We start from the raw sequence: 13,220 nt of genomic DNA, 5'->3' as shown, positions 1-13,220 counted from the left end.
GTAGTTGGAAGGTAACCCTCATGTTAGAAAAAATTGAATTAAACTCTTGTGATGAAGTCCATTAGGATTTAAGCCAAAAAAAAAAAAAAACAATTTTTTGTTAATTCTCCGTTAACTCTATTATCAGCTTCACACTCAATAACCAAGCTTCCTTCGCCACAACTTTCAGTTGCGAAGCGGCCAACAATAGCTTAGAATCAACTTAACTGTTGTCTCCATGTTTACACTTGGGATGCTAAGTTGCTAACGGCTAGAGGAGAACACAAGGAAAATGAATTCCTCACTTTGTACATCTCTACCATATCTTTGCTATAAAATTCCAAGTTTTATTTATAGAAACATAGAATTAAAAATTCACACCGATAGAGTAAACATGGAGACGTGGGATAGGAACTGAAAAGGAAATTCAATGACCCAAATCTTTTCATTTTACTGAGCAACCAGATTTATTGTAGATTATTTTAATCATAATAATTTCAGTTGCAGAGAGAAAGCATAGTGTGGTTAATTTATTTGTTTAAGTTCTTAAATTTAATTTACAATCTTAATTGTTCACTGAATATGTTCTCAGTAGTTATATATCACTATTTTTTATTTGGACATCCAAATTATTATGAAGGGTCTGTTTGAGATTACTTCTGGAAATGTTGCCCTTTGGTTGATTTCGACAAGAAAAAATTAGAAGTGCTTGGGGATCATAGCATTCTAGAGAAGCATCTACAATATTCAACCAATTGAACTATAGCAATACAATATTAAAGTTAAGACAATCATTGGTCCAAAAGCTTAATTAAAGCTCCTTAAAAAAGAAGTGAGAAAAGAGGATTGAACCCAACACCTTATGCAAACCTCTTATTACCATATGCTACAACTACTGACTCACAAAAAAAAAAAAAAAAAAAAAAAAACATAAATAACAACAGAGCCATATTTAGGGAATGATAAGTCCCCAACTTTAAAATCTCATAACCCAGCCAAATGAATCCATACAGTTATTTGATAACCAATAAGATAGGAATAGAAAACAGTATTATGGTGGTATTCTTGTAAGCAAAATGTCTTAAATTTGAATCTCGTAGATAGTATAAATTTGATACTAATTTATTCCTCCACCTTTCAATGTACATATATTTTGTATGATTAAACACATAATTTAAGCAACTAATATTATCGATAAATACAGATTTAACTGGTTCAACCTTAATTAGTCTGATAAATAGGAAAGGAAAATTGACGTGCGAAAAGAACCCTAATGGACAATCCATTAAACTTGGAGATGAACAAAGAACCAATAGCCAATAGGGATTATATGGTGAGGTTAACTTCCGTGCTCTCTGGTACTTGCAGACAACTACAACAAAGCGAAGAAGGCACTAATCGAAATGAGTGTAGATGTCATACTCAACATGAACATGATATGGTGGGATGCTTCACTTTAGTATAGCGTGCAGTGTCCCAATATTTTTAATTTAACTAAGCATACCTACCCAAATGCCTTTGCTCGTTTGATATCGATCGACGGGGAATTCAGTGGTGTCAAAACTCAAAAGAGCATAATAAGATGCAATGCACAGGCAATACAGTGGGGCTGCATCTTGTGCTTCTTATTAAATTATTAATGTTTCCGTAAAGCTGTCTGGACAAGACGATCGATTTGTTCTTATCTGATATGAGCATGTCCCCAATGTTCGACCACTTCCATATGTCTTTTCATTTCCAAATATTAGAGTATGTGAAAGATCATAGTGTAAAGGTACGGTACAATTTTGTCACATTTATATTATTGGCCTCACATTCATCGATCCTAGTTAGTTATATGTTATTTGTAAAATGAAAACTTGCTCGTTTATTGCACAGAGTTGTCAAAATGCACAAGTACTAAGCAGTACAGAAGTAGCCTTGTCACTTGCTTCATGCATGCATGTATCTAAATTCGTGGAGTAGTCAAATCATATGTTTATATTACGTTTTTTTATTTACATCTGTCTTAGATACGGAAAGTGTTTTTCACATATTTTTTTAGTTTATTACACATTCTTATTTAATTTTGACTGTTAATTTCGTTAATTTATTCAATTCAATAAACGTAAATAAAGAGAAGGACATAAAAAAGTAAAAAGAGCATAAAAATCACTTATCTTTCCATACCCTTCACTTTTATTGGAAGTTGACTTCAATGAGGGTTAGGGTTTTATCCAGGGAACAACTCTCGTCCAGAGTTTAGGGTTTTATCCTAGATATAAGCCACATCAATCAGTGTCAATTAAGGGAAGATGCTTTTCTTGTCATTGTAAATGGAAGGGGATCCTCTCCGGATCTCTTCTTTATAATCCACCAAGTTCGGAGATCTGGACCGTTGAAATTTGATTCAAAGGTTACAAACAAGGGTCTACTTTAAGAGTTATAATAAATTTAGCCGTTGAATCAAAATTCAACGGTCTAGATCCCCGGACTTAATGGATTAGGAGGAAAAGACCCAGAGAGGATCCCTTTTCATTATAAATAGATTAGGCATGATTTACGGAGTGATTGGAGGAGTAATTGAAGCTTGTTTCTTCTCCCATTCCTTCCCAAACTTGTGCAAAACCAAAATTTCAATATGATGTTTGTCACATGTCTAAGTCTGTCAGGTTGCCTTTTAATTCTTCTATGTCCAGGCTAGTACTTCCTTTGAAATCATTCATTCAGATATTTGGGGTCCAGGGCTTGAATCCTTTGATGGATATATATAGGTATTTTGTAATCTTTGTGGATGATTTTACAATGATCACTTAGTTGTACCTTTTGAAATTTAAAAGTGAACTTGCAAATGTGTTTTAAGATTTTCATAGATTTGTTAGCACTCAATTTTCATCTAATATTTATATATTAAAATCCAATAATTGCACTGAATATATGTCCCATAATATGACATAATATTTGAGTACTCATGAAATCTTTCATCAAAAAGTTATGTTGACACACCACAACAAAATTAGATTATCACATGAAAGAATCGAGAACTACTTGAGAAGGCAAGAGCTCTTATGTTTCATATGCATGTTCCTAAGAAGTTTTAGTCACAAGAAAGTCTTATCGCAGCCTATTTCATTAATAGGCTGCCTAGTAGAGTGCTAGGATTTAAATCACCCTATGAAGTGTTGAAGGATCGAAAAATCAATTTATCCCACTGGAAAGTCTTTGATTGCACATGTTTTGTCAACATTCAATCTCCTCATTATGACAAACTAGACCTAGGGCTACTAAGTGTGTGCTTATGGGTTATTCATCCACCTAAAAGGGATATATGTGTTACAATCCAGCTACTAGAAAACTCATAATATGAAGGGATGTAAGCTTTGATAAACAACTCCTTATTTCACAAGACCATAGATAGTGAGATTCAGGGGAGTTCTTACATGATTTGTTTTCTATGCCTAGTCCTCCCTCACCTCAAGGCAACCAAAAGATGACTGTTGATCCAGACACACATCATGAGCCTCATGAGTCTTCATCCCAAGCTCATGAGTCACCGCCCAAAACTAAGGTTACAATTCGAAGAAATCCTGCAAGAGATCGTCACCCTCCATCCATACTTGATTAGGTCACTTACACTGCCAAGTATACTCTAAGAGATTTCATCACTTACAAAAATTCTCACCATCTCATGCTGCGTTTCTTAGTAATCTAGATAGTACTCATGAACTCCAAAGTTTTCAAGAGACAAACCTTCATGAAGTATGGAAGAATGCCATGGCAGAAGAACTTCAAACTTTCCATGAACAAGGCACATGGAGTGTTGTCAAGATTCTCAAAGGAAAGAAGACAATGGGCAGTCGTTGGGTATATAAGACCAAGTTCAATTCTGATGGGATTGTGAGAGACACAAGGCTCGTTTGGTGGCTCATGACTTTACTCAAACATATGAAGTTGATTAAAAAGAAAATTTTGCATCAGTTGCTAAAGTGAACACAATGAGAATGTTGCTATATGTTGTCATTAACCATTGTTGGCCTCTATGTCAAATAGATGTGAAGAATGCCTTCTCACATGGTGACCTCAAAGATGAAGATGTTTTTCTTGTTAGGAATTGTTATTAGCACTCCAAAAATCTCATTTCGCACTCCAAACTTTCTATAATTAGAAAGAAAAATACACTTGTGAGGAGTGTAGAATGAGATTTTTGAAGTGCTAATAACAGTTCCCTTTCTTGTTATTGTAAATAGATAGATTGAGCGTGATTTAAGAAGTTATTGAAGGAGTGATTTTGAAGCATGTTTCTTCTTTTCTCTCCTTCCTTCTATACATGTTTGAGTCTTGTAAATGTTTTCTCATGAAATATTCATCAGAAGTTCCTCACTCTCCTTCACGTTCCTCACTCTCTCTTTCCAAAATGGACTGACCGATATTCATGCATGATCCTAGTAAGATTCCTAACATGATTCCATGTACGCCTGCAATTATATCTAATTCTTGAGAAGAACTTCACTTGATTAGAAAAAAGTTGACTAACCCTTGTCGCTAATTTCCTTAACATGCATGCTAAACTAACCTTATCACTTATTTTTCTTCACGTACTTTTTCTTCCTTCCATTAAAAGGGGCTCATTGAGACCATATGTTAGTTTTCCCCTGTAATCTTTTATTATATATATCTCATGAAGTTGACATGTGTTGATAGGAAGACATGCATTGTACACAAGCAATTCTCTAAAGATGAAGCTACTCAACCATGTTAACGACAATTACTCATGAGAATCACCATTCATTATTGATTGATGTGAAGTCTCACACAGTAATTGATACAAACTAACATATGGTTGGGTTATGTATAAAAAACATATTTCAACCATGTGAAGTCTTACACGGTAACTGATACAAACACTTATTTGTCTAACAACAGACAATAATTATTAATTTCCTTCTAATCAAAAGAATCCGATTGAAATATGATTAGTATAATAAAAAACAATCAAGCAAAATATTCCCTCAAGTTATTAATTAATTTATATTAGTTCTGATTAATGTATATAATTGTTAATCACCTTTATCTTTTAGCTGTTTGAAACAAGATCGCAGTCATCAACTTCCAGACCCCACATTGTGATTTAAAGGAGAGCTATGAATTTTCCAAAGTGCACTTGCAAGGTCACCATAGCTTGAGTGCTGAAAATTATTGTCGATGAAATCATGAAGTAATGAACTTTTTCATCCTTTAAAATTAAAATAAATGCATAAACGTTTTCCTGTTTGAGATTTATAAGTTAGACTTCGCGCGGGATGGATCATTATTGACCTTAAACCCGAATTAATTATCACAAAATCTTTCCTTGCTCCCCAAGAGTGATCTCCACATGTGAGTCTCCAATACGAAGGGGACTGATAAAAAAAAAAATTATCCATAAAACAAATTGTGTTAAGGGATCATTTCTGAGCTGAGCAATCAAATTATTAGATTTTGTAAACATATCATCTCATTTCTTTATGGTTATGGTAAAAAAGATAAATTATAATCTTATTATAATCGCGATTAAAGTAAATAATCTGATAATTTTTCATGCTCATTGGCCACTCACATCGAATAGCCAAAAAGGAAGAAAAAAATATAGGGAAAAAGGCACAACAGCCATGCTATACGTGGCTATGTGTGGATTAATGTAAAAGTTGTACCAATTGTCATCCATTCCTTCATGGCAATGTGGAAAGAATACGTCTTGAAAAGGAGTTCCAAACAAAGCAGAGCAACACCTGGCACTTCAAAGCTCCCCAAGACGACTCCTAAAGCGCATACGAATCAAAATTACTGTAGTGTGCAGTATAGTAAAGGGTAAAAAGCATAGAAAAGAAGTCTCTCTTTTTCTTTTTCTCGTGACAAAAGAATATAATATGGTATGCATCGCAATTGTTGAAACAGTAACATTCTTGTGTATAACATATGGCTAAAGGATCGAAAATTATTTGATAAGCGTAAATTCGGCAACAACGCTCAATCATTGTACAATTGGACTGCGGTATTTGATTTAAGCCATGAGTTTCTGTTCAAAGCGACCATCATTACGACCAAGACTTAATATTTTGACCTGATATACAGCCATTTTCAGTCGAATTTCATTATTTATTAGCCTAAAAAGACATTTTAAGTTTTGCAGATATTTTTGATATTTTGTACGTTACTTCCTATAAATGCATCCTTTTTGCAGTTTTAGGGTTGTTGACCTTTATATTATTCAATAAAGCTTTTTTTTTTTCTTTTTTTTTTTTTTAAGAAAAAAAGGAATCAGGTGATGGCTTAACTACGGCGGTCCATCTTTTCGAGGATCGAGAAGACTCACAAAGGCATTTTAGCCTCCCCTGGCCATCATTGTGCAATTCACCAGTGCCAAAAATCAAATTCAGAACGTGTCGTATGAAATACGAGCCTGAAATTCGTCTCCAACAACTGGTCACTCTGTAATGGTTTATTCAATAAAGCTTCGAGTATTACTCCTTTTGCATGATACTTTGTTCGATTTCTTTACCTATTGTATCACGTTGTGTCATCTATATACTCATTTACGTTTTACATATATAAATTTCAATCATCCATGTAAATATAAAAATCAACAGAATATAGTTTTATTTTTTGTGTGTAATATATGCATTTCAATATATGTATTTCAATCCAAGAAGAGAGGCTTGTACACGTTTTTTAATTAGGATTAATTTGGGACTGGCAGGTGTTTTTCTTGTCGCTTTACTGTATATCAAGACTTAATTAGAAGCAAATATAATAGAAGTTTAACACAATTATGTATCCGAATATTCTCTTGAAAAACCAAAGATCTTAACAGATCATCATTCCAATTTTCCGACGGAGCATGTGCTTAATTGATCAAATCTATATCTAAATTATATTATCGTCCGAATAATTCGATCACATGTAAACTATATATACTTTATTTCCGCTGGTCCAACACATATGGATGCTACCTCTTTCTGCCTAAAACACGTAATTAAATGTTCGTTTGGATATACTTTTAAAATGATTGAAAACGTTTTTAGAGAAAATGTTTTTGGGTTTCAAAAGTATTTAAAGTGTTTTCTACAAGAAACATCAGTTATGTACTTATTTCAAGAAGTACTTTAAGTGTTTTTGTAAGATTTACTAGCATTTTTAGTAAGGATTATTTTGAAAAATATTTTCATCTAAAACGATTTTAATCATTTTAAAAGTACATCTAAACGAGTTATAAATTAATGAGATAGTAATTAGCATCACGACCACCAACCAAACTGCTACATGGTGATTCCAATTCCTACCAAAATTAAATATGGAAAAGTATGGCAACCTTTCAATGACGGTGACACCACCTAGAGACCAAGCCTTTTAGGGAAAGACGACACAATCTCAGCCACTCGTATAATGAATACATTGAATAGGCATTTGACACCTATAAGGCGCTTGAGGAACCCAGCATTTCCTTTCCTTTCTTTTTTCCGTAGGCACACCACAAAAGAAGATACCCTACAAAGAAAATAAAGCCAAGATAATTAAAAATAAACGTATGTGGTTGGTTACTTGAATTTCTATGCATTTAAAGTTAAATTCAACGCCTAAGTGGATGATGATGATGCATAAGCAACTTCATTAGTCTTAATTAATTGATTGGAATATTTTATCAGTCTTGGGGACGTCAACTCTCTGACCCTATAATGTTGAAGCATGTTTCAGATTGAAAATCGAATGAAGTTAAATATTCATTATTTAAATGGTTTTATTTTACCCTTATTGAGATGGTAGTTACTTTGACACATGATATTAAGCATACCCGTTGGTGGCCATGGCCAACAATTAAAATCTCGTGAGCAAGAAAGAATTCTCAAGGGAACATCTTCGACCAATCTAATAATATAGGACGAATTCGAGCTTATGGACCACAGCAGTTTTTGTATTCGAAATTTTCGAGTAAGCTAGATAGCAGCAAAGAAGGAAAGGTCAATGCATACTTTCTATGTCTTGTGCTTCTAATTTTGGAAATGGGACCGGAGTGACACTACTTTGAATTATATATCACTCCCTTTAGTGAACATTATCTCCGCCTCAAGCACAAAGTAGTCTAATGGCCAAACCAAATGCAGGAACTGGACATAAATTTTAAGCTTCGATACATGCAACATTTTCACTGACATCAAATCATATCATGTGATTATGGAAAATGGGAATGCGAATTTAAAAGTAGGACCTGGTTTTGGTTCCCTTTGAAATAAAATATAGATTTATAAGTTTTTGAAATAAAATATAGATTTATCCTTTTGCTATAATATATATACCCTTAGATTATTACCTTTGCCAAAGCTCAAGGAATATTAAAATACAGTAGCAATGGTAATATATACGACATAATTTGATAGCCAGATCTTTGTCAAGTTGTCATTTGAATTTAATACAAGAATAAGAGAGAAAAATAAACCGAATATAATTCATTTTTTAGTTTAAAGGGGTGTTTCAAACTCTGAATTTTTATTTTATTCTTATATCCATAGGCATTAACAAAAAAAATTCATTCAACAACAAACAGTAGCTAAATGATATTCTTTTATCCTCAATCCACCAGGTGGCAAACAATTATTAAACGAGTGATAAATATGTATGGTATAAGATGATTGCACAATACAAGAACCTAACAAATGCCTTGCGAACACGTACACCAACTAAACCAAAGTAGGAAAGAAAACACTGTGTTAATTGAATACATGCATCACCCCTTGCAAACCTAGATTACTCAATCCAACTGAGTTGGTTGGGGTCTCTTTCTGGTAGAAGTCGAAGTAATAAACAGCACTACTATTTCTTTTTGTTTTTTCTTGTTATTTTATTTTATTTTATTTTATTATTTTTTTTATGCAGTGATCTGCTGCTTGCTTAATTCTCGTGCCTTCGGTCACTTTATAAGGCTCGTCACATGTCTTGCTCTCTTGCATGTGATCCTCCTTCCTTCCCCTATTAATTCCTCTCTTCCCTGCCAAACATTTTCTCTACTCTGAGTCCTCTCCATTTACCTGAATCCATAACTCTCTCTCTCTCTCTCTCTCTCTGGGGTCGATCATCATAGTGCAACATTTTCTGAAATTATGATACCTCTTGGGCAGGAAACGAGCATGACAAACACTCCACCCAACATTCTACTCTCTAATCTGAATCGCCCCGATCAGAATGGTTTGGTTCATGCCGAACCCTCTGCTTCATCAAGGACTAATGTGAACCCATGTTTGGGTGATGACATGACGGACCAGCCCCAACCAACCTCTCACAGAGCTTCCATTTTGCACCAATCATTGCGCCCGGTAACACTCAAGGTAATTCAAAAAGAAAACATAACAAATTCGCACCTTCAATAATTTGCGAGTAATGATTTTTTACCAAATAATTTGGCATGTTATGTTACACGTAACATGCAAGTATTTAAGTAAAATGTTTGAGAAGAAAAAAAAAGAAGTGGTACTATTATAGTAGTTAATATTTACGTAATTTGACATTTCGCTACAGTTTGAAGATGTCGGATACAGTATTAAGCTGCAAACAGCAAAGGGAGGTTGTGTTGCTTCACATGAGCCAAAACCAACACGCACTGTACTCAACGGAGTGAGCGGAATCGTTCGACCCGGTGAGCTACTCGCAATGTTGGGGCCATCCGGCAGCGGTAAGACCACTCTCTTGACCGCCCTGGGCGGCCGCTTGCCGAATAAAATCTCCGGCAAGATAACATACAATGGCCAAAATTTCTCAAGCTCCATGAAGCACAACACCGGCTTCGTGACGCAAGATGACGTCTTGTACCCTCACCTCACTGTTCTTGAGACCCTAACCTACACTGCCTTGCTAAGGCTGCCCAAGCAGCTCACAAAGGAAGAGAAAATAGAGCAAGCTGAGACGGTGATAATGGAGCTCGGGTTGAACCGGTGTCGTGATGGTATAATTGGTGGGCCTTTACTACGTGGCGTTTCAGGTGGTGAGCGAAAACGGGTCAGTATCGGGCAGGAGATGCTTGTCAACCCGAGCCTTTTGCTTTTGGATGAGCCCACTTCTGGGCTCGACTCCACCACGGCCCAGCGTATCATTGTCACGTTGCGGCGGTTGGCCCGTGGTGGACGGACGGTGATCACCACCATCCATCAGCCGTCAAGTAGGCTGTACAGGATGTTTGATAAAGTGGTGGTGCTGTCGGACGGGTACCCAATTTATAGCGGACATGCAGGTCGGGTCATGGATTATTTTGGGTCCATTGGATACGAGGCCGGGTTCAATTTCATCAACCCGGCTGATTTTTTGCTTGATCTTGCTAACGGTACGAAATTTATTCTCTCATTATTAGCTTTGGTTTTTAGTTTCTAATATCACTATTTTATTTCCCTAGCAATTTTTAATTTCATTTGATAAACATGCATTTTTAATATATCTAAGAAAATTAGAGAATTTGACGTGTTTTTAAAACAAAATTTTACTTTATGAATAGTAAATTTGATTGACGACATTTAATCGATATATCGACATATCAAACGGTGAGACCAAAACATCACTCACCTTTAAAGATGTTCCTAATTTATTAACTACCAGTCTTAGTACATGTCAACCTCACGACTCACCCACACGTCACAAACTAAACTTGATTATGCAAGTTTGTGGAGCTTTTAGCACTTAATCGTTCGGGTAAGAGTCCATTTTTTTCACAACAATATTAGTGCGTTGAGTGAGTGGTCCACAAAGAAAAAGGCTTCATCGCACTGACGGCCCCGTGAATAGAATAGAAGGCAAAGGCAGACCACGTCCCTTTTAGTCGATCGCACTTTGAAAGCCGAGAAAAATTGAAAGGAACCTCTCAACTCACCACTCATTCTCAGAGAAGGAGGGGGCTCACATGGACATATGGACTTGGTTGCCAACCCTAGAGCCTAAGACCAAAACTAGGTTTCATACTTTTTTATCCCATCAAACACCAAAGTCAATGCTACAACCCTTAGGCATAGAGAAGTGCTTGCATGACAAGATATCCCCCGCCGCGTAAAGTCTTTTGTCAATAATATAAGAATATATGATCATTGTTTTATTAGTAAGAAGTGCGACCATTACAGTAAACCTGTACCATACAAGTTGTTATCCTATGCATGAACAAACTCATACAATCTGATTTAACCCTCATCTGAAATTTTTTTGTTTTGCATCCTTTTCATTTAATTCTGACAAATTAGTTACCACCTGAAATTGATGGGACAGTGGACTCATTACCATGGGTATTGGGTTGTGGACGAGGAAGAGAACTTACAAGCAACTTCGACTTCAAAGATATAGTGTTATCCCAAACCAATTACATTGACGTTCAAGTTGCATGTGAATTTGATGAGATAAAATGAAGCACAAAATGGACTTTATATCACCACTAACCATCAAGAAATATAAACATAGTGGGATATACATTGTTTTCTTTGTCTGAAATTTAATCCTTTTTTCTAGGATGATTGGCCTTAATAATTGTACTATGTTTCAGGTACCACAATTTTGACCATTTTAATTAGAATTTTCTTGGATATTTTTTTTACAAGCAGGTATAGCACCTAATGCTAAACAAGATGAGCAAGTAGAGTATAGTGGCAGATTAGACCACCAAGAAGAACAAAACACAACCAAGCAGTTCTTAATATCTTCCTATAAAATGAATCTATACCCTGCATTGAAGATAGAGATTCAGCAAACTCAGAAAGACACAGTTGTTTCTTCTTCAAGAATACCATCATCCAGAGGTAACTTTCAATAGATCAGTAACTCTCTCTAGCTAGGTGATAAATTACTCTTTGATTTGAGCTGTTATTTAACTGGATTTTCAGCTGGAAATTCATTTCTGCTATGTATGTTATGTAGGTAGAGGAAATTATCAATGGACCACCAGCTGGTGGGAGGAATTTAGGGTTTTGCTGGAAAGGGGTTTAAAAGAGAGGAAGCATGAATCTTTCTCAGGCTTAAAGATTTTCCAAGTCATGTCAGTTTCAATTCTTTCCGGTCTTTTCTGGTGGCATTCTGACATTTCACATATACAAGATCAGGTACTCTAATTTCCTATCATCTCTGCTCGTTTGGTAACAAATTCGTTTTCAGTTTTCAGTAACTAGTTTTCATTTTCAGTTTTTATTTCCCTTAAAATGAAATCTGATTTTAAAACCAGGCTAGTTTTGGACTTACAATAAAAAGCAATACTAATCAAGTAGCTTGAACAGGTGGGACTTCTTTTCTTCTTCTCCATATTTTGGGGTTTCTTCCCTCTATCCAACGCTATATTTTCATTCCCCATGGAAAGACCAATGCTGATAAAAGAACGTTCCTCGGGCATGTACCGTCTCTCATCCTATTATTTTGCGCGAACTGTCGGTGATTTGCCAATGGAGCTTGTGCTCCCAACAGTCTTTATAACGATAAGCTATTGGATGGGGGGTCTCAAGCCTTCACTGGTCACATTTGCACTAACCCTCTTCATTGTTCTTTACAATGTGCTAGTCTCTCAAGGCCTAGGGCTAGCACTAGGAGCCATTCTAATGAATGTGAAGCAAGGCACAACTCTGGCTTCTGTGACAATGCTGGTGTTTTTACTTGTCGGTGGATATTACATTCAGCACATTCCGCCTTTCATAGCTTGGTTGAAGTACGTTTCCTTCAGCCACTACTGCTACAAGCTTCTCGTGGGAGTGCAGTACTCGGCACATGAGGTTTATGAGTGTGAGATGGGGATGCATTGTAGGGTGATTGACTTTCCTGGTATTAAGTGTGTAGGTCTTGATAATATGTGGATAGATGTGGCTGCATTGGCTGTGATGCTGGTGGGATATAGGTTTTTGGCTTATATGGCATTGAGGATGGGGCAACCTCACTGACTTCCTTGAATCTTGACGATGATAGATCAGAACCTGACATGCAGCGTTGCAGCTAAAGAATTTGATGACGTACGTTTGGATTTCCAATTCAATTGAATAATTGAAGGTTTTGAATTGATATTGTGAACCAAGACTTCATGCATGCTGGATGGAGAAATCGTAATTAATTGTATTCCTTCACAGGGAAATTGATATGATGTTAATGTTATTAATTGTCAGTTTTTTTTTTTTTTTTTAAATTGAAATTAAATTTGCTGATAACATGCCTCATTCCATTAGAATGTGAAACAACAGAACTGTTAAATAACTAGAGAGAATTTCAGTATGTGACATGTCTTTGTAAAT

The 13,220-nt window shown here is 35.6% G+C and overlaps 1 protein-coding gene across 1 annotated transcript; it reads left to right on the top strand.

Annotated features, from left to right (window-relative positions):
- The first annotated feature begins 8,932 nt into the window (after positions 1 to 8,932).
- LOC103946921 (ABC transporter G family member 21) lies at positions 8,933 to 13,200 on the top strand. The gene is made up of 5 exons (XM_048584686.1): positions 8,933 to 9,314; positions 9,505 to 10,303; positions 11,559 to 11,753; positions 11,872 to 12,053; positions 12,225 to 13,200. The coding sequence occupies exons 1-5, from the start codon at positions 9,090 to 9,092 to the stop codon at positions 12,873 to 12,875; spliced, it is 2,052 nt and encodes a 683-aa protein (XP_048440643.1). The 5' UTR covers positions 8,933 to 9,089; the 3' UTR covers positions 12,876 to 13,200.
- Positions 13,201 to 13,220: the final 20 nt, after the last annotated feature.

The sequence above is a fragment of a genome, unplaced genomic scaffold (assembly GCF_019419815.1).
Source record: "Pyrus x bretschneideri cultivar Hongxiangsu unplaced genomic scaffold, Pyrus_bretschneideri_v1 Contig22, whole genome shotgun sequence".
In the NCBI taxonomy this organism is placed as follows: domain Eukaryota; kingdom Viridiplantae; phylum Streptophyta; class Magnoliopsida; order Rosales; family Rosaceae; genus Pyrus; species Pyrus x bretschneideri.
Note: the sequence above shows the minus strand (reverse complement) of the source record. Positions and strands in the feature narration are given on the sequence as shown.